This window comes from Aricia agestis, chromosome 18, assembly GCF_905147365.1.
Source record: "Aricia agestis chromosome 18, ilAriAges1.1, whole genome shotgun sequence".
Taxonomy (NCBI): domain Eukaryota; kingdom Metazoa; phylum Arthropoda; class Insecta; order Lepidoptera; family Lycaenidae; genus Aricia; species Aricia agestis.
This window is the reverse complement of record NC_056423.1, coordinates 10,658,614-10,681,909: the sequence shown is the minus strand read 5'-3', so window position 1 is coordinate 10,681,909 and position 23,296 is coordinate 10,658,614. Positions and strand designations below refer to the sequence as shown.

Genomic DNA, 23,296 nt, shown 5'->3' with positions numbered 1-23,296 from the left:
CAGACACACTTTCGCATTTTTTTTATGAAATAAGGGGGCAAACGAGCAAACGGGTCACCTGATGGAAAGCAACTTCCGTCGCCCATGGACACTCGCAGCATCAGAAGAGCTGCAGGTGCGTTGCCGGCCTTTTAAGAGGGAATAGCGTAATAGGGTAGGGTAGGGATGGGAAGGGAAGGGAATAGGGGAGGTTAGGGAAGGGAATAGGGTTGGGGATTGGGCCTCCGGTAAACTCACTCGGCGAAACATAGCGCAAGTGCTGTTTCACGCCGGTTTTCTGTGAGAACGTGGTATTCCTCCGGTCGAGCCGGCCCATTCGTGCCGAAGCATGGCTCTCTCACGTCATTTATAATATGATTAAGGATACTGGATACCGTTTACTTAAAATGTGTTGTAGAGTCCCTAAGGCTGGATTTATACGCGTCCGCACCAACGCGCGGTTTGGCGGCTACACCGCGAGATCATGAGCAATAATTGTATTACATAAATAAATACATTCGCCAAACCGCCGGTTTGGGCGGACGCATAATATAAATCCAGCCAGATAAATAAAAATAAAAAAATACCTTATAAAATGTCATAATTATGCAATTTCTTTTTTGGCTTATTAAAGGCGTCTCTGAGCCTGTAGCCTAGACGTTTTTTTATCGCCTCTTTATGGAATCGCCGATCAAAATATTGAATGAAATTGACGTTAGACGAGTCGAACGTCAACGTCACATTAACGAACGCTTATGACAATTCCATGCATTTTGATCGCCGATTCTATAAAGAAGAGGTAAAGAAGCGGCGGAAAACGTCTTGGCGACGCGCCTCTCTCTCTCTCTCTTTCTCTCATTTCATAATCAGCGTAACGCTGCTATTTTCACCCAGCTAAGAATGTCGCGTACAGATATTTTATATAAGTTGTAATTTACGCTCTAGTGTTATTTATTCCGTAATAAATACGTCAATTACGGCCGGCCGGACAGATTTAGAGCTCGCGCGGCAATGAAAATATTGTCAATGCTGGCAACACAGTTACACTTAGCAACATACTGACACCTAGCAACACTAAGCTACGCGCTGTCAGTTGTCTAGCTAGGCTGGGGTTAGATTATCTGGAATCCGGATTTTATACAAGGTGTAACAAAAATAAGTGATAATACTTTATGGTGTATATGTGTTCCTTATAGAGAGTTCATTGTGAAAGTAGCAGCGCTGAAAGACCAAATTTTTTTTTCACTTTTGTATGGAGCAACTCGTGACGCTCGAGCGCTTGCCCATACAAAAGTGAAAAAAGAAATTGGTCTTTCAGCGCTGCTACTTTCACAGTGAATTCTCTATAAGGAACACATACACACCCTTAAGTATTATCACTTATTTTTGTTACACCCTGTAGAGTACAATATGGGTAATTATTAAATGAGAACGGCTATAACATAAACATGAATTTTACAAATCTCAAAACTTATGATGATGTTTTATCCCATATATTATTTTTTTTTGGTGTTTTCTACACTTTTTGGTTATATCATCATTGCGCTTGCAAGGGATGACGCCCGCAACTCCGTTGCGCCAAAATTCGCTTATCGAGCGGGAAACGTACATTTTTCCGGTATGAACAGCATCCTCTATATCCTTTTCCGGGATTTCAAAGTATCACTGTACCAAAAGAAAAATTGGTTCAAGTAATAACAATACACTCTCGCATATTTATAACATTTGTATTGTTTTATTTTAAAAACGCCATGAGACATTTAAAATTATATTATTCTCTGCTGACTGTATCCCCAGTTTCACGCTGTTTCGATACGCCAGTCAAATGACATTTGTATTTTGTGTCTGTGGTAATACGACATGGCGGCCTGTCAAACTATAAACGTCATTCGCTTCTGATTGTGACGCGGGAATTTACGATATTTTATAACGGTTACTGATTTTACACTCGTGTTACGATGTTCGTTTATTGCGAGTTACGCTACGAATGATATGCTTTATGCAAACTCTTAACTATTATGCATCATAGCAAATAATTTGGAATATACTGTATACATAACTAGATGAAGCCCGCAAATCCGTTGCGCCAAGATTCGTTTATCGCGTGGGAACCGTACATTTTCCAGGATAAAAAGTATCCTGTCCTTTTCCGGGTCTCAAAGTATATAGCAGTAAGACTGACAGACAGCAAACACACACTTTCGCATTTATAATGTTATTATTAGTACGGATAATTATAGGTCTAAGGTCTAGGATCTCATGGCAAATTTGGATGGGAGATTTTCGAAAATTAATACCCTTGATCATTGGATATTTTTTTACGTTTTGCTCTAATTTCCCCAGTATTGGTAGCGTCAATTTCTTTTTAAATTTTTCCTTTTTTTGCTATCAGATCCTGGTAGACATATAATACGAAGAAGGAAAGCAATAAAATGATTGCCTTACTAGGAATTAAAATAAAAAAGTAAGTATATATATTTTTTTATTGTTAAAACTTTTGATAAAAAATACTTGAAAGGAAAAGTTCTTAATTGGGACGGGATTGGGAAAAAATTGGGAGCCATAGACAAAAAAATATTCAAAAACGGAACAAAATGGCGTCATAATCAGATCACTCGCAATTTAAAGTTCTGAGAAGCCAAGCCTATCTATCAGATCTTTCCGAGTATTTTGATGAGGTCCTGTTATGAGATTTTTGTATCGCAAGGTTGTTTACGACCATCTAGCCCAGATATACTCAACCTGCGGCCCGCCGGGGCTTTATCAGTGGCACGCGTGAACTTTAACCATTTTGAAATTTACGCCCACCGGCAAATTAGTGCAAAGTCGACATGAAAATCGTGAAAACTTTTCCACTTTTAAATTGCTAATTTTAAAGCGTTTTTTAACCCTTTCAAATTTTAGTTGCGGCCCGCAACTCCAAGACCAACACGTATACATATATATATAACTATTTGTGAATTGTGGCCCGTATAAAAAAAAAGGTTGTGTAACACTGATCTAGCCTGTCGTCTGCGAATCTAGTGCTAATTTATAACCTAATACACCTTTGACGTACTTCCGAACCAAAATTAATGATTTGGAATCCGATTTTTAAATCGTGGTTTCGTTTTAACTATGTGTGGCACGGTCATCTTTCGTGGGAAAAATCTTGGAGATTTCATTTATATTTTACCTGTTAGAGACTTGATACAGATTAAAAACTGTAAACGGGACAGGTGATTGGATTTTTGCCAAGAAATATAATATTATGTAAGTACTTACAAAAAAAAACAAAAAGAAATCTTACCCCAAAAAACCTTACTATTTACTACTAATCTACTGTTAAGCCTCATTTCTTTGTAAATTGTTTGTCCAATGGACAATATATATATGGTAATTATTATCTAAGATGTGTATCGAAGGTGTAATAATTTTGTTTGTCTATGGCAGTAAATAAAATGTAATTGTAGCAATATTTTCACGCGAGCTAACTACGAGGCCGAGAGAAATAGTTTATCTGAACGCGTTGACAACTTTCAGTTATAAATGAAAGCTATTAATAAATAGTTTAGTATTATTGAGTTACTTAAGTTTAATGTCGAGGCTGTTGCTATTAATCCATACCACAGAAAATATATTAGTTGTACCAAATGCGAAAGTCTGTCTGTTACCTTTTCACGACCAAACCGCTGAACCGATTTTGCTGAAAATTGGTCTGGAGATATATCGAGTCCCGGGAAAGGACACAGGATACTTTTTATCCCAGAAAATGTACGGTTCCCGCGCGACAAACGACTATCGCGGCGTAATCTAGAAACAAACTTTTTTTATAAAGCCTATGCTGTCCCACTGCTGGGCAAAGGCCTCCCCCAAGTCCTTCCATTCATCCCGATCCATCGTCACCGTCGGCCAACCTGGCTCGTATGTGTCAAGTTCATCGCGCCATCTTTTGTGAAGACAACCGCGGCGGCGTCGAACTCGACTAACTTAACTAATACCTTTTTTTTTGTACTTACTAGAAGTATTTTGTAATTTAGCTATTAAAAACTTTATATTGTTTTTTGATTGATAATTTAAAAATACTTTGGAACTTAGTCGATAAAAGTAAGTATCGACATTTTCCATCCCTGATATCGATGTTTTATCAAAATAAGTTATGAAATGTGGAGAAAAACTTTCTTTTTGAAGTAATTTTTTAACTATTTTGTCGATAAAAATTATCGACATTTCCCATCCCTAATATCGATGTTATAACAAAATAGCCAATAGGTTTGTTGCGTCTGGCAGCTATGTAAACTCGCGGCTAAACGTAATACTTGTTACTAGCGGGATTTACTGAACACAAGAAGACGTAAGTGGATGAAGTGGATAACTTACATTTTATAGTAAAAAATGGCCCCGTGCAGATCCGTAAAAATGGTCCCGTGTAGTTTCTTACGCTGCACTGATTCTTCTCGCCGGGTTAGATCCCGAACCGTTGGTAGGCAACACATAGGACTTTCTGAAAAAAATTGTTCAAAGTTAATTCAGAAATAGATACATTTTTATTTAAGTATTATTATTTATAACTTAATTTTTCTCCTCATAATTTTAACAAACCTTGTAACTTACAGTCAGTCAAGAAAGAGTAGGTCTGCAGCTCTGCATATGTACAAAATTTTCTAAACGTAATCACTAATCACGCTCAAAAGGTGTTTTTTTCTGATTGTGTTTCCACAGAGAACGCTTAATAAAACGAAAACGCACTTTCAATTAAAATTATCACCTTGCACATTTTTATCTCGATTTAATAGGGTTTCATATTTTTTATGCGATATCAAAATTGTGTACAGCGTCTACATATTTTTTGACAGGCTATACATACCTTAAGTTATAATCTGGCTAATACATTATCTAGCTTTACATAAAATCCACATTTTTTATTATTTTTTCCTGAATTTTAACTTTGCCACACTAACTATACATTTTAAAATTGTCAGTTACCCACTTCATCCAATTTACGTCTTTTAATACAACTTTAATTCCCTTCAAATTAAATCTATTCTCGGTCAAATAGAGAAAGTTTGTCTGTTACGTTTCACATTATCCGTAAAATTAAAGATTTGGCACTCAATCGGTTAATTTTGCACTATTCATACTATTAAAATTATAAATGCGAAAGTGTGTCTGTCTGTTACCTGTTCACGCTCAAACCGCTGAACCGATTTTGCTGAAATTTGGTATGGTGATACTTGGAATCCCGGGAAAGGACATAGGATACTTTTATCACGGAAAAATGTACGGTTAAACAAATTTTGGCGCAACGGAGTTGCGGACGTCATCTAGTTTAAATTTTGAAAATTTAAATAGTCATAAATTTCATTTGACGACCAAACATTGTCTTTTTTTGGGCAAGTCACTTAAAAGGATCCGCCACAAATAAGTTTGAGAACCGCTGATGAACAGCAATGATCTTGCCATTGATGATAAAACAGTTATTGTATAACTAATCAAATATTATTTCGCATCACGTAAATTTTATCTAACTAGAAGAATTAAGTACATAGTTTACTATAATAATAGTACTTATTTCAACATATAACCTTATCCTTTTTGGAAGTCGGCTAAAAAAGATAAAACCGACTTCAAAATTGTACATACTTAATTGAGAAAAATTACGTTATCTCAAAAACCACTGGATCGATTTGATAAGACTTGCAGTATTCCCTAATTTTAACAATACCTAGTGGCTAGTACAACAAAAAAGAATTACTCAAATCGGACTTGTAGTTCCGGAGATATGCGAACACAAACATAAAAAAAGGCGCAGGTTCGGCCTCATATGGAATATTGTTCTCGTCTCTGGGCAGGGGCGCCAAAATACCAACTGCTCCCTCTGGATCGTATCCAACGAAGGGCTGCTCGAATTGTTGACTGCCATAGTGTTTCAAACAGCTTGGACCCCCTGGAATTACGCCGAGATGTAGCTTCACTCTGCATCCTCTATCGGTTGTATCACGGGGAGTGCTCTTAGGAATTGTTCGGAATCATATCACCTGCAACTTTTCGCTGTCGTCCCACGCGAAAAACATACCATCCTCATCACCTTGATGAGTGGCAGTCTTCCACAGTGCGTTTTTTGCGTAACTTTCTGGCTTCTGCCGCGCACTGTAAAACTCTGGAACGAACTGTCACCAGCAGTATTTCCGGATCTATACGACGAAAACCCTCAAGAAGAGAGCGTATTCCCTCTTAAAAGGCCGTCAACGCACCTGCAGGCTGCAGCTCTTCTGATGTTGCGAGTGTCCATGGGCAACGATAACTTTGCTTTCCATCAGGTGACCCGTTTGCTCGTTTGCCCCCTTATTTCATTAAAAAAAAAATATATATACATACACTTTTGGCACATTTGACACAGACACTACACATATACAAAAACTGGTCAGTTCTAGAAATATTACAATTTACATACATACGCGTCGAAATGATAGCCTCCCTTTTTTGAAATCGGTTAATAAAAATACAAATTGTCGCAAAATGGCGAGAATATTCACAAATGCCGTACCGTACGATTTCAATATTCCAGATCTCTCGATAACCTGTGTTTAGTGATGTCCTCCGATTCCATCGATAGTCGATAGTCCTCCATCGATAGGCGATAACCCGGCCTTATCGATCCACGACTGTTATAAGTGCATCCAGTGCATATTGCAATCGATGCATATTTAAGTATGCGATTCTAAACTGAACTTTTTTTACACACAAAAACAAGACAGAAAGAAGATGCACGTAGAAGGACTCGCCGTATGTTTAAATAGCCCATCAATCCCCGAGCAGCACCCGGCTGCCGCAAACCAATTGAAAATCTATTGTGTCTGCGATACCCACGATCGAAAACGGAAACGGCGCATTCAAATCTTTGGATGCGACCGAATGCTGAATGAAGATTTGAAATGACCTTACTCAGAATTCATGTCGGGCTCGCTATCGTCTATCCTCGACAATATCCTCGGTCGGAGTCGGAAATCGGAAGTCTCAAACGAAAGTATTTCGGAGTAGCAAGCGGGCCGATCATTCGGCCAGAACATTGAAATTTTCTCTTGCTCTCTTCTCTCTCGCGGTAGGCCTCCTATTCCAAATATAAAAAACCCTCGCGATATGGCAATGTGCTTCGCAGGGCCCCCGTAAGGGCTACTGGCGCCTGTGTGCAAAAAGAGGGTTTTGGCGCCCCTTTAGCTTTAGGCAAATTTTTTGGGTCCTTGATTTTGGCGCGTTTTGGCGCCCCTAGAGGATGGCGCCCGTGTGCATTGCACACATTGCACATATGGTAGCGGGGGCCCTGGTGTTTTGACCCAACTGGGAAAATATTGAAACCGAGAATCATATTAACATTGCAATTAGAAACTTGCGAATACTCGTTAGACATGTTTCCGTTACGCTGAGTATTATCATTTATCGCTCGGAAACCACTCCGAGACATTTTCATAGGAATCGAGTGAATTTATTCGTATTAGATTTATAAAAGTTCTCGATTGAATGCTGGATTCAATATCCATACTTCCATACTAATATTATAAATGCGAAAGTGTGTCTGTCTGTTACCTCTACATTCTTAAAACGCTGAACCGATTTTGATAAAATTTGGTATGAGTCCGGGGAAAGGATAGTTTTTATCCCGGAAAAATGTACGGTCCCCGCGCGATCGACAAATTTTGATCTAGTAGGGCGTCATCTAGTAACGCATAAAATAAATAAAAACCGTATATTTTTCTGCGATGAAAATTTTCATATTTTCTTTCCCACCTTACAAAATAGATTCAGTGGTTGTAACCGTGAACTGCGGGGCTAAAATGGTCACATTTAGCAATTCCTCTTAATCAATTCAGCAAATGAATTGTCAAAACTGTCAAACTGACAAATGTCAAATCAGTACAAAAATACAGAAATGAATTGCAAGCAGAGTTGCATTTTGTGATTTTAGAAAAATGAATCATATTATGATTCATATAATGATTCTTTTAGCCCCGCAAGCCACAAACAGGCTGACTTTCTATCATTTATAATATTAAGACAGGGTATTATAGTGAGTATTTTTTTAATATTATGACATACGTTTTTATATCTTTCAATTAATATATAATTTAAATAACCGGCGTTATTTTACAAATCAATTTAGTGATAATGATGAAATTGCGTGCGTCTTGATGGTCCGTGAGTCGTGAGTCGTGATATCTGTCGTTTGATTTTGTCTGCATTAATTTAATGGCGGACATTAAGAAGGCAATCATTTTAAATGCCCAAACGACGAGTTTTGATGCACCTTCCGGATCGCATAAGCTTGTATCTTCATAATATTAATATAAAATATTATATTTTATTAAATCTTAAATAGATATATTTGGTGTCCCGTGTCTTACAAGGTTTTGACTTATGTGGGAATCTGCGTGGAGGCCGCATAGGAAAAAAGTGCTGTTTCAACGCTGCTACTTTCACAGTGAAGTCTGTATAAGGGACACATACACCCACTAAAGTATTATCAATATATTTTGTTACACCCTGTATATCGACGCAGTTAAAACCTATGATAGCGCGATGCAGGAAAATTGCCATAATTGTGGGTACCGCCACAGTTTGAAGCAACAAATATTTCTTACTAGATGACGCCCGCAACTCCGTTGCGCCAAAACTCGTTTATCGCGCGGGAACCGTACATTTTCTGGGATAAAAAGTATCCTATGTCCTTTCTCGGGACTCAAAGTATCTCCATACCGAATTTCAGCTAAATCGGTTCAGCGGCTAGAGCGTGAAGAGGTAACAGACAGACAGACAGACACACTCGCATTTATAATATTAGTATGGATTGATAGCTGGCTAATTACGCTATCGTCTATAACAATTTATATATATATTTATTATTTAGGTACACAACAAATAACTATACACGGTTTGTTTGAATTGTCCTTGTCTGGCACACTGGAAATGTCACATGACAGGCAGAGACAGCGAAACTTAAATAGATACACTGCGTAAATAATATTAGTAAAAAGTTTATCTACTGATTAATACGTGATTTAATTTCGTTGGCTTGTTTAAAATGTAAATAGGGTAGTGAAAAGTCCTGTCGCCGTTATCGATAAATCGATCTTATCGATAACTGTCATCGCTATCTGTTCCCGGTGATTCGATCATTATCTCCTGATTGGATACAAAACAATCGTCCGTGGACGCACTTTGATAGACGTGTGTGAGAGGGAAAGTGACAAAAATGACGTCCTGTTTAAATATGGTCGCGCATAGGGTTGCCAGGCGTCCGGATAAAGCCGGACACAGTCAGGCTTTTTGGTTGCGTGTCCGGCCAAATTAATAGGTGTTTTTGTAGAGCTTTGAATCTATAATTTTACTTGAAAATCCTACTAATTTCAGACGGTTTTACATCTAACGAGACGTAATATTTTATCAGTCAGATATTAAATTGATTAAATAAAACAGAAAATTTGTATAGGAACATATTGCTATACTGTGAATTTAGATAAAATAAAAGTTTCCGGCTTTTTTATACGAATGTCCGGCCAACCTGTCTCTTTTGTTCGGCTTCTCAGCTTAGCGACCTGGCAACCCTAGTCGCGTACATGTTTTAGATCGTTCGGTGAAACTGGAGGAGCTGCTGCCTCGACTGGTGCTAGTGTATTTTACTCCTACTGGAGTAGGCGTCAGATACTAGTAACACTGGGGTGTTAGTGTTAGTGTATTTGACGCTTTCATTACTTACTACCACTACAAACTAGAAAGCAGCGGCAGCATGTCAGTAGAAAATAAAACCTATATAGCCTAGGACCTAAAGTGGCAATTTATCGGCCCAAAATAGTTTCGTTCTGTGGACGATAGTGGTGGTCAAGCGACCTTAGCACCAGTCACAACACTTTTGGCGTCGCGTTGTTTTTGATACGACGCCGCAACCGGCAACACAAACTGTGGCTTGACCCTTTAGAGTTTTATAGAAGGCCCCAAACGTTATCTCAAGTATTTCATTTACAAAATGATGAATGATTTGCCCCATATATACAATAGATCTCAGATAAGATGATCGCCGGCGCCTGTTGGTCGATAAGATGATCCGTCTATCGATAACAACGTACGACATCACTATCGCTAATGGTGTAAACGTCGATGATATTATTATGACGTCAAAAGACAAAATATTTTGATGAGCTCTGTGGCTCAATGGTTGAGCCCATGGCAGCTGAGTCGCAGATTACTAAAAGTTACTACGGCTGAATGACCCAAGTACATCGAAAACTTTTTGTACCATCGGTTGGATTCGAATCCACCACCGGGGAGCTTGAGCTCAACCACAGTCCACACATGACATAGGTTCTCAAAAAAGTTTTTGATAAAAAACGGCTTGGATCAGGATTCAGGATACAACGTATTGATAGTAACACTAGGTGAGTTCGAAGTGCGTTACTAGTTACTACTCACTTGTAATGTTAAGGTACGCGCACATTGACGGGCGCAGCGGAAAGAGTCGCATTATTAATAAGTACATTTTTTATTACCGAGTGCGCTATAGATTAAATCAGATATAGATACCCAACCTGCGGCCCGACGGAATTTTATTAGTGGCCGCATGAAGGAAAAACCATTTTAAAATTCACGCACGGCAAGATAGTCGTCGTGAAAGTTGTGAACAATTTTTAAATTTTTAGCCGTAAATATTTTGGTTGTGGCCCGCGACACCAACACCAAAACGTGTTTGTGGCCCGTATAAAAAAAGGTTGAATACCACTGGATTGGATGTATGGGAAAATGCGGCCCGCCCCGTTGCGGCTCGTCACAACATGCACTATCATTTAAACAGCAAATAGCCTATATAATACACCAAACTATTACGTTGTCTACGGCATCGTTGCGAATAACATCAAATATATTTGTTTGATTTAAACGGCATATTAATTCCAACTGCCCGGGGGTCCGCCTATACGAAATCCTGAGGTAACCAAATATTACCAATTTCTGAGGATAGGAACGAACTAGTCTATGACGCCAACTTCTGAGGATACGTGCTTTACAAACGAACTAGATGACGCCTGCACTCCGTTGCGCCAAACCCCGTTTATCGCGCGGGAACCGTACATTTTCCGGGATAAAAAGTATCCTATGCCCTTCCCCGGGTGAAGTGGTAACAGACAGACAGACACACTTTCGCATTTATGATATTGACGCATTGTTTCTAATGTATGTCATGAGTCATGAGTGCTTTGAATTGAAACTTCTTTAGCCGCATTGAGAGTGCTTCAAGGTCGCCTCATGAAGAAGAGGAGGAGGAGGAGGAAATTTGAAGTGGGCAAGATTTTGCGAGGCCCCCTGATGGTTGACGCAAGGGGACCTAACCTAACTTTCTTACAAGTTAATAAAATAAAGTGATATAATTTCAGGGTGTGTATGAGTCCTCTGTTTCACTATTAACTGATTTTCTCAATGATATTACACCTTGGGAAAAAAAGGCTGACTGACCATAGGTCGCTTCTATAATATAAATGTACCATATTTTTACTTACTTTACTTACATACTTAGCGTAAATTAGTTTAAACTATCATTGTTATTTTCCACGTTTTTGGTAAAAGGTGGCCCCGTGCGAGTTTCTTACGCCGGTTCTTCTCGGCGGGGTAGCTCCCGAACCGTTGGTAGGCCTCATGTAGACACGACGTTCTAAAAGTGTTAACTTTGTTAACCTATTTGGAAATAAATATTTTTGATTTAGATTTTGACTATGAAAGTAGCAGCGCTGAACGAGCATTTTTTTTTAACTTTTGTATGTGGAAACCCGTGACGCTGGGGAGCTTGCAATACAAATCAAAATAAAATATCTATCAGCGCTGCTACTTTCATAGTGAAATCTCTACAAGAAACAGACACACCCTAAAGTATTATCACTTAGTTTTGTTATACCAGAGTCCATTTTTTTTTAATTTCAATACCATTAGCTTCTAATTTCTAAGACTGGGTTGCACCAGCTAACTTTAACTGTAACTTTATCTTTAACTTTAACTACAGTGCAAATTGTCAAATCTTTGGTTAAAGTTAAATATGGCGTCCTTACCTCCGCTCATACGTGAATTTCTCCGGTTAAAGTTAAGGTTAAAGTTAAAGCTAAAGGACGCCATATTTAACGATAAAAATTACTTTAGTTACACTTTAACTTTATCCACGCCTCTGGTGCAACCCAACCTAAGAATGGACGTAAAGAACCGCGTAAGTCTATGTCTGTACATGTGGACATAAAAATTTACGCTTTAGAGATAAGCTTGTATTGAGAAAATGATCGAAATAACATGATCGCGTGGTCACTTCACTCTGGGTGGTATCAGTGGTATAGTTAGACAAGTACATCGTTTCCTATTGTTACCAGGTGGGAAGTAGGAAATGGTAAACTAGTAAAATTAATATTAAACATAAAGATAAATAAAATTATTTATTTCAGGCTCCTGAGACCCATAAAATTGTTTATTACTACATTTAACATTATAAATTCCATTTCATTACATTACTTACATTTAAATATTATGATTGAGTTAGCAAAATAATATAAATGTAAAGTGAATAGATAAATGTGTTGCTAAGGGCTAATCTCGAGAAAAACTAATCCGATTTCGATAATTCTTTGTTTAGACTTTCGAGTCTTTGAATGGTTTTTAAGAGGAAATGTGGAAAGTAACATGGAAAATGTGTAACATGTTACCTACGAGATGAACTAAGAAATGTACCTGTCGTCTTCAATAAATATTTAAATGAAAAAATATGTAAATATCAGTTAAACTATAAAAAACTTAAGCGTCCTTTACACTGTTCCAATGCATTTCTTCATTATTGCAGTCGAGTTGAACGCTGAACTTGACAATCTTTATCGTGCGAATTTTTCTCTCGTAACTTTAGGTTATACCTTATAATGTTAACATATAACATAACTATGAAGTAATAAAATAGATAACTGTATACAGGGTGTAACAAAAACAAGTGATAATAATTTAGGGTGTGTACGTGTTCCCTGTAGATTTCACTTTGAAAGTAGCAGCGCTGAAAGACCAAAAATTTTTTTCACTTTTGTATGGGGAAACTCGTGACGCTCGGGCCCTTGCCCATACAAAAGTGAAAAAAAATGTTGGTCTTTCAGCGCTGCTACTTCACAGTGAAATCTCTACAGGGAACACGTACACACCCTAAAGTATTATCACTTGTTTTTGTTACACCCTGTATATATATATATTTTTTTTACTTTTTACTTAATGAAAATTGTGAATTTAGCGTTCATCTACATTCTATTGGTTTTCGGAAATAAAATGTTTGCTTACATATTTGTATCAAATATCATATTATCCTAAAACCAATCACAAACATCCTAAATTATGGTAAGGGGACAATTACACCCCACGGGACACCAATAAATATGTATGGAATAGTAATTTGTATGGTGCCATACATAACGGTATGGACCAATTTACTTCTGAAATTGTGGCTCTATACCATATTATAGAGTCCCACTATACACCGTCGAGTTATTGACAGGTTTAGGGACCAGTAACAGATAATAGGCTACTTATATAGATTCTGTTACCGCGTAAAGTACCTATTTTGATGCTACTGTAATGCCTTATAAACTGGCCCGATTTGATAGAATGATCACGTGATGTTGATTTTTTTTTTTTGATAACTCGATTTAGCAAATTAAAGTAGGAATGTAAGAATCTATTTTTACTCAGAGTTTCGGGATATGGATATTGTACTTTAATAAGATTATTAGTTTTCAACTTTTATGATTAAGTAGACACGACTGTATGAAACTGAAAAGTGGTCGCTCGTATCATTAATGATATCGTTTGTTTGTTTCAGAAGGACTTAAACTCGGACTGCTTATTCGAGGAACATTTGGAGGAGAACAATTATAATACGTACTCGCAGATAAATAATTACGAGAAGAAGGCGTTCCTGGCGCTGGATAACCGGGGCAGGGCGCGGAGGACCCAGATACCCCTCAACAGGCCGCTGGCCAACCTCTCAGGGTACGCCCTGACCATGACCATGAAGTGGGAGAGACCCAAACCGAATCAGTGTCCCATGAAGAGACACGAGAAGAAAATCAAGCGCCCGCCCCCACCTCACCTCTACAAAAACTGCATGAAGCGCGTCCATCGGATGAAGAAAAAGACGCCGAAGAGGACCAAGGTGAAGAGGAAGCGACGCCCGAAGGCGAGGAGAAAATTCGAGAACGGCACGACGACGACGACGGACGCGTACGACGAGTCCACGATGTCGACGATGTCCACGACGGACGCGGAGTTTTTTCGGTCGGGGACCGCGCAGGAGGCGGTCGGGCGCACGTAGCCAGGTCTCTGGTCGTCGTGGGGGCAGCCGTCGCACTCGCACACTAGCACAGTTCCACTCGCGGGGCCGAATCTCCGGCGGGACTGGCCGACGGCCGGCTAGACGACAGATATGTGAGACGACTCCTCCGGAGAATCTAAATTATAGATACACGTCTTCCCATCTGAGGAGGGACGAGTGTACCCGAAGTCGGCCGAGCCTGCCCTGTCATTCTCAATCGGACCCGTTCCGGAGGAACGGGTCTAGAAACGTCGCTCTCTGACGATAACGGTCCTGAAACGCTCGTAATTTAAATACTCAAAAACGTAGAAATTTTGGGCGCTAGCTTTCGGTACCCTCGCAATCGCCAAAGCTACTGATTATATTCCTAGATCGCTTTAAATCTTAGTTGTATCGGTATTCCAATTGTCTTAGTTATCGTGAAATTAACTTAGATGTAATTGACGACTCCATGACTAATCAAGATGGACTCGTTGAACGAGTCGAGATCGAGTGAGTTGGAATTGTGCTAGAGGAAGTTACCCGTTCGCGGCTCGATAAGATCGCGCCGAATCCTATTTCTAGAGCACTCGGCTGCTTGCCGTCTGTTCGCTGGAACTCATCCGTTTCCCTGGCCTCGGAGCCTGTTAACTATCGCACGATCTAAATCGATAGTTACTCATGGGCGGCGACATCCGAACCGATCGGTTGCCGCATCGATACACTACCTCATAATATCGACATTTATTCGTAATAAAAATACTCTTTCGACGCACAGCGCGCTGTCCGAGGCGAACGGGTAACCGAAGGTTTTGTACTTAGTGCTGAGGTGTAATTTCATAAGAAATTGACTGAATATATATGACTGAGTAATGTAGGTTGGTTTCTGAATAGGCTATGATAGGTTATGTGCGGTGGACGGCGTGCTCTGTTAGTTTAAGTGTTTCGGATCGGAGGCGACCGGTTATCTTTCGAATCGGCGAAATTTCTGCTTCCGGCTGAAACCGGAAACGCCTCGTCAATTCCAAATTTGAATTAGTTTAGCGCGACGACGAAGTGACTATTAGCTGTTAGATTTAAAACGTGTATCTAATTTGTAAATTATTTATTTTCCATAGAGAAAGTCGTATTTTGTTAACGTTTTAGTTGATGTTTTTTTTATTCTTGTCCCCTAGTTCCATCCGATGTAGATATGTAGGAGTCATACGCTTGTACTATTAGTGAGTCTTATGTGTATTATATTTGTGCGTCACATGAAGCAAAATTTGTGTTTCGTTTACAAAAAAGAACTTTATTTCAGCGAATGTATGAGCACAAACATTGCTGTATGTGACATTTTAGTTTCCCTCGCAGTCATGTTATGAACGTATGTTGAATATGTTGTCTGAATCAGCGAACTATTGCTACTATTTTATAATGGTGTTACAAAAAATCAGTGCATTTAATATACTCATGCTCTATACATATTTGGAAAAAAAAAACAAAAAAGTTATATTTTGCATTTAAAGTTTTAATTTCGCGCCAAGTTTAAACGGACACCTTTTTCTCATGATAGTAGAAGTATTACGAAGTTCGCTGGTGCCAGTGCGACTGTATTTAAGGAAATTGCAATAAGCTTTATGATTGTACCTACGTGCGTTAAGGGGCGTTTACATGATGCCAGTTGTTGTAACTCATTATTTGCCGATCAAACTTTTTGTTTCTCTTTATAAAGAGAGTCCCAGAACAAAACTCGCGTCATGAAAAGGCTCCCTTGGATCGAATGTTAATTTATATTTATTTATGATGTATGTATTAGTTGTAACGTAGCTATATTTAAGCGTCTGTGCTCGATAAAATACCAATTTAAATTGTATAAATTAAAGGTTTTCCGCAAAATATTCTATATTAATTATAATGCTTCTTTTAAATATTTGTGAAAAAATAGATTTTCTACAATGCAGTATATTTTATAGTCTGTTATAATCCAGGTCTACACTGTTTTTTTTTATTTACAAATCGAGAATATAATTTACATTTGGATGCATGAGAGACGATAGTTACAGATTGTAAAGAAATTTAGCAGCAAGGATTATAATCATAAAACAATTTTATAATTCCGTGATTATACTATTTATATACATAGACAAATTTTTGAAATATGAATGCGGCTGGTTCGTATAAAAGAACATTTATCCGAAAGTGATCAATTGTAAGACAGATATTACATCTGGATCTGGATTACCAAAAGTTCCTTTTTCCATATTTTGTTAATATTAATATAGATTATTTGAGTCATAAACATACTGTGAACATCACTTATATTATGTATTCTATTTAAATAATAAAAAATGCCAAAAAATATATTTAAATTCATTTTTAAATTATCATCAATTCACATCGATTAACATCACTACAGTTTTGTTGCATGCCAGCGTTACTGGACTACAGCGCTGTGGCAAGCAACAGATCCAACATTTCTTTCCATTGCTGATCCAATGTGAATGAGCTTTAAACATTTGATATATTTTGTGCATAATAATTAAACTTTATAATTATTATAATTTATACGACGTCGAATATATTTAACTATTGGACGCCATAATGTAAAATATTGTTTTGTACGTATTAACCTAAAAGGTGCAGCCCTTTCAAGGTCCTCTGTTTCTGACTGCTGAGTGAAATTTCCAATATGACAGACAAAGTCGGGCAGACTATGTTTTGCCGTGTAAATATTTTTATCATAACGGGCGTTAATATTTATATATTTTTATCATAGTATGTTTCTGACTTGAACTGTTTTTAAAGACACATCAATCTCACTATTCTCGATTAAGCCTGGCTACACTTTTTTATTCTAAGGATAGGTTCACATCAAGTTGAGGGGCATGCAGGTTTAAATTTTTTCATTAAAGTCTAAAAATGTATTCTTGCTTTACTCTATGAAATATAACAGAAACAACCGGTGAACATCAGCTTAGAGGGTGATACAGCTAAGCTTTGGCTGTAAGATTCCCTAAAAGATGGTAGTAATCGGCTGGTACGCTCGAAATTAAAGTGTTATGAAAGTATATTTTATGAAAGTATTTATTTCATTAAAGGAATTATTGCCTTTTAAAAATTGTAGCGACGCGTTTCGCTGTATCGAATAATTGAATTGGAAATTATTTTTATTTGTGAGTAATTTTTAAAATATGTATTATTATTTTTTTCGAAATCTCTAAGTGTGACCAGGCTGAGGTGTATTTGTTCCGAGTGTGTGAGTTTGTATGGACACGTCAATTTGTAAAATATTTGTATGTTATTTATACACATGTGCCATAAATACCTAATTACCTATTCGGGGTTACGTTGATTTTTGTTTCGCACAATAATTTGGGAGTCGTTTAGCAACTAGTTTCATAACTGCAATATTTGGGATTCGTTTTGATAACATGGCGACGCTACTCCCACCTGACTCCCTGCCCCGGTGTTCCTGAAGAAACTTGCGGGGTTAAACAGTATTAATTAATTAATTTCGATACCTTTACATTTTTACATTTACGATTTTATCTGTGAAATCGGTTCATAGTAAGGGGACTACCTACTGAATTTGGTCGGGTCATGTCGAGCTCAGCCGAGTTGACGATCAAATTAACTTGACATAACCCTACCAAAAACATCCGCCACCTGATTTATGAATCTATTTCTCTAATGGTACAAATTTTGAAATGACTCATTCGGCATCTCATCAAAATTTAACTTACTCGTAGTTTTTACCAAAAGATTGATCGAAACTTTTAGACAATAACTTTATACAGCCTCTTATACTAAAGTAAACAATAAAATGATTCTTTGAATATCGTCCGCTGTTTTATTTGTCATCCCTATTGTGAGCACAATTCACATAACGAACCAGTAGGCCGACTTCAAACAAACTGGCAGCGCAAACTCTTGGCTGTAAGCATGCTATGAATGGCTGTGCAACGCAGAGTCACGGCCCACGGGCCACGGCAGAGTAGACAGAACCGTAGACGAATTATATTATGTATATTTTCCTCCATGACAGAAGTCAGAACTAAGGAGTACCTCGAGTCTTCACTTCAAACAAACAGGCGAATATACGCGAGTTTGGCGCGACTGTCACTTTCAACATGTTTCACAATGCAGAGTAACGTATTATAGACCGACAAGGCTTTAAATGAACGTGAGCGGGGGCGCTGCCGGTAAAGGAGAACTGTCAAAAACATGTCAAAAAATGGGGTTTTTGTATGATGGTGGCGTTAGTTCCTTTTTCGCCAGGTGCATAATATAAAGCCTTGTCGATAGTACGATGCGCGCCGGCAGATATGATCATATTATTACATACGAGATCTCTTCTGAGTCGGCCAACTCGTTAGTTCTGTTTACTTTGGTCACGGTGTGCCGGCCGTTAAAAAGATCCATTCACCATCCTGCATGAGCCGGCGGACGGCACAACGGACTGCTGTGAATGGGCCCTTTTAGACATAGGTACCTATAACTACTCGTACGTCAAAAGTATACATTTCGAGAACATTTAGGTTGAGGTTAGCAATGGTGCCAATAGTTGCGCTTAGAACTTAGAAGACATTAGGTATACCGTATATCACATACTTATATAATAGTAAACTAGTCAAAATGGCCTGTAATGGAGGCACTTCATATGGCTATTTGTGTTTGCTATTGGCTATTTGTTACATTTGGCAAAATTATTGACGTATACACAAACAAGCAAATAAAGGCAAATAATAATAATTCCGCAATGGACGTCAAATACCAAACTTTTACTTGATTTTGTTTACTTGCCTATTTGACTCTTTTGATGTGCGTCAAAAACCAACAAAGGTACGGATCCGTGTATTTGGTATTGGTCATATTTGTCAAATAGGCAAATAAGGCCAATATTTGTCAAACATACCGTCTACACATGGTGATATCATGTTTGGCGAATACATCAAATACGCAAATACTTATATAGCCATGTGAAGTGCCTCCATTAACCATAGGAATTGGATAATGTAAATACGGCTTTATGCGTTTTGGCCAATTTGGATTTTTTACTTACTTTTTTTAATACGCATAATTGACAGTTAAGCGCGAAAACTTGGCATGACCCAAGGTAGTCACAAATTATCATTACGTCAAACTGTTTAATTTGTATGCGAAAAGCCAGACGAGTTTCAAAGTAAATCTACCTACATTTTTTTTTATGAAATAAGGGGGCAAATGAGCAAACGGGTCACCTGATGGAAAGCAACTTCCGTCGCCCATGGACACTCGCAGCATCAGAAGAGCTGCAAGTGCGTTGCCGGCCTTTTAAGAGGGAATAGGGTAATAGGGGAGGGTAGGGAAGGGAAGGGAATAGTTGAGGGTAGGGAAGGGAATAGGGTAGGGGTTAGGGGATTGGGCCTCCGGTAAACTCACTCACTTGGCGAAACACAGCGCAAGCGCTGTTTCACGCCGGTTTTCTGTGAGAACGTGGTATTTATCCGGTCGAGCCGGCCCATTTGTGCCGAAGCATGGCTCTCCCACGTACATGACAACAGATGACTTTTTTTTTGTTTCCCTAGGCCAGTGTTTTACAACCTGTGGGATTCTATGTCAATACAAGGTTATAATTCTATTCTATGTAGAGGGGCACCGGAGGTTGAGATAACTATTTCAGTAAAAAATAATTAACATGAAAAATAGTTATATACTTACTTAAGTAGGATAATTTTGTACATGATAAAAAAGGAAATTGGGGTCGAAAAATATTTTTTCATACTAAGGTTGAAAAACACTGCCCTAGACTAGAGCCGCTATCCCCAACCCGGGACTCGGTGTGATGTTAAACAATTATGAAATTTACGCCCACCGGCAAACTAACGTTAAGTCTACGTGATAGTTGTTAAATTTTTTCCACTTTTAAACCGTTAATTTTGAATATAATGTTATTTTTTAATCCTAAAATTTTTTTGTTGCGCCCGCGATGCCAAGACCAAAACATGTTTGTGGCCCGCATGAAAAAAAGGTTGCGGACCACTGCTCTAGAGTCTAGACCACGGAGCTAAAATAAAACAAAGCTTTGTATTAGCTCCGTGCTCTAGACCACTGGACCACGGAGGCGTTTAAAACGACTAAGTTCATAACTAATCATAATATTACCAGTCATACTTTCGGCCCATTAATTATTGCACTATTTTTATTCTTAAAACATTGAAATTTGTGAAAAAAAAAGTGCACTTAGCATTTTCTACATGCAGTGTTAAGAGGAGTCCACACCGCTTTTTTTCCATACAAACGTTGTCCCCTGTTTCCTCCCTGGATAATGCTAGTAGAGTTATAATTTTTCCTGAATATCTACGGCCACTAATACAATGTCCCTATGTTTTCTTTTTTTTAATTATTTAATTATTAAATAAGATATATTGAACGTTCAAAAACCCAAAAAAATGGCCAGATTTTCCGCTGTGTTCAAACATCCAGAAAACAGATTTGGCTAGAACACAGCTCAAGCCTTTCTTTAGTCTTTAATGAAAAAAGTAATTAAATCGGTTAAGTTTTGGAGAAGGAATCAGGGGACAACGAATCGTTGATTTTCTGCAGTTGTCTCTATCGCGTTCTGCGGTATAGGCATTACACGTACTTTTTTTTAATTTCTCCTCTTAAGGGCGAGACGGTTAAACGGTTTGATTCAAACCTTACGTGTTTGATGCAACCGTTTGATGTCGGTTTGAACAGTTGTCAAACGGCATTGCGCAGTTTGGTTCGGTACGCCGCCATAATTAGACTTCTATTGTACGATGCAGAAAAGATGCTTTCGAACTGTGAAATCCAGTACTAAACTAAGCCGAGTTTGTTCAAACGCGTAGGAGCACGATCAAACGGCGCGTCACACTGCACACAACAAAAATATGAAATTTTATCAAACAAGCTTCAAACACGTAAATGTTTGCCAAACCGTTCAAGAGGATACACTCTTAAGGGCCCCCGAGACGGTCAAACGGTTTGATTCAAACCTTACGTGTTTGATGCAACCGTTTGATGTCGGTTTGAACAGTTGTCAAACGGCAATGCGCAGTTTGGTTCGGTACGCCGCCATAATTAGACTTGTATTGTACGATGCAGAAAAGATGCTTTCGAACTTTGAAATCCAGTACTAAACTAAGCCGAGTTTGTTCAAACGCGTCGGAGCACGATCAAACGGCGCGTCACACTGCACACAACAAAAATATGAAATTTTATCAAACAAGCTTCAAACACGTAAATGTTTGCCAAACCGTTCAAACTAGCTTTGTAAACGATCAAAATGGTTTGAGTCAAATCAAAATCTACGTGTTTGAATCAAACCGTTTGACCGTCTCGGGGGCCCTTTAAATTTCTCTAAAGGAAGGTCGCAACTCGCAACTCCTTTTAATTCCTTTTTTTTTTTGTTAAATTTCCACCAAAATAATATCCTAAAGCCGGCGCCAGACATGGGCTTCAAAGTTTGAGCAAACTTTGCACAAATAGGAAAATGCCAGCAATAACTTTGCACAAATAGGCGAATGTCAGTGCCACACTTGGCGAATTTGCGTATTTGATCACATGTCTGGCGCCCGCCCGCCGGGGGGTTTGGGGGGGGCACACACATTTATTTCTTTTTAACGTATTTATTTATTCTTAATCAATAGGTTTTTCATACTAACTTTCAACCCTTATTCCACCCCTTTAGGGGTAGGTTTTTCGGAAATCCTTAAATATGTATATTTTTGTTTTGAATCAGTAGCCCAATAATAAAACTTCATGTTTCTAACTCAAGAAATAACGGACTTTCATTCACACTTTCAACCCCTATTTCTGCCCCTTGGGGGTAGAATTTCCAGAAACGCTTAAGAGGATACACCAGGGGCTAGAGAAATGAAAAAAAAGTACGTGTAATATCTATAGCTGTCTCCCTTACCTCAAGCCTATACCGCAGAACGCGATAGAGACAACTGCAGAAAATCCAGAAAATCAACGATTCGTTGTCCCCTGATTCCTTCTCCAAAACTTAACCGATTTAAGTAGTTTTTTCATTAAAGATTAAAAAAAGGATTGAGCTGTGTTCCTATGTTTTGCTTTTTTTGTATAATTTAGCCAAATCTGTTTTCTGGACGTTTGAACACAGCGGAAAATCTGGCCATTTTTTTGGGTTTTTGAACGTTCATATCTTATTTAATAATTAAATTATGAAAAAATAGAAAACATAGGGACATTGTATTAGTGGCCGTAGATATTCAGGAAAAAAATTATAACTCTACTAGCATTATCCAGGGAGGAAACAGGGTACAACGTTTGTATGGAAAAAAGGGCGGTGTGGACTCCTCTTAAACACGTATCCATTAATAATTAATCATTAGCCTAAAAATAAAGTTTCATGTTTCTAACTCAAGAAATTACGGACTTTCATTCTCACTTTCAAGCCCAATTTCACCCCCTTGGGGGTAGAATTTCCAAAAACGCTCAAATACGTATTCATTCATTTTTAATCCGTAACTCAAAAATAAAGTTTCATGTTCCTAACTTAAGAAATGACGGACTTTCATTCAGACTTTCAACCCCTATTTCACCCCCTTCGGGGTAAACTTTTCAAAATTCCTTCCTTAGTGGGTGTCTACTGTCTACTTAATAAAACAACCCTACCTACCAAATTTCGTGACTGTAACTTTAACAGTTTTTGCTCAGCGATGATGAATCAGTCAGTCAGTCAGTCAGGACATGTAATTTTATAAGTATAGATCTTTAATGAAGAGTTTGACAAAATATGTCAAAATTTTGAACTAACTTACCTACCTACCTACACATAAGTAAGTCAGTTTGTAATAATTAATAGTGCGGCAGTTACAATCTACACCTAGGAGGTTTATTTGGTTTATACTATAAAATATATAATATGTATGCATAATGTATATTATAAAATAAGTATACAAAAGCTATTTTTATTGTATTCATTACCCAATTAATATTAGTCTTATACAAATACGTGGGAGAGCCATGCTTCGGCACGAATGGGCC

At 38.1% G+C, this 23,296-nt stretch overlaps 1 protein-coding gene across 3 annotated transcripts in view; it reads left to right on the top strand.

Annotated features, from left to right (window-relative positions):
• LOC121736009 (fibroblast growth factor 10) overlaps positions 1-18,121 on the top strand; it is a 178,538-nt gene extending 160,417 nt beyond the window's left edge. For 2 of the 3 annotated variants that reach the window (XM_042127031.1, XM_042127032.1), the window contains one exon: positions 13,829-18,121. In XM_042127031.1, the coding sequence (XP_041982965.1) occupies positions 13,829-14,320 (492 nt within the window). In that variant the 3' untranslated portion in view covers positions 14,321-18,121. The remainder of the gene's footprint in view (positions 1-13,828) is intronic. The other variant, XM_042127033.1, reaches the window with a different exon arrangement.
• The last annotated feature ends 5,175 nt before the right edge of the window (positions 18,122-23,296 follow it).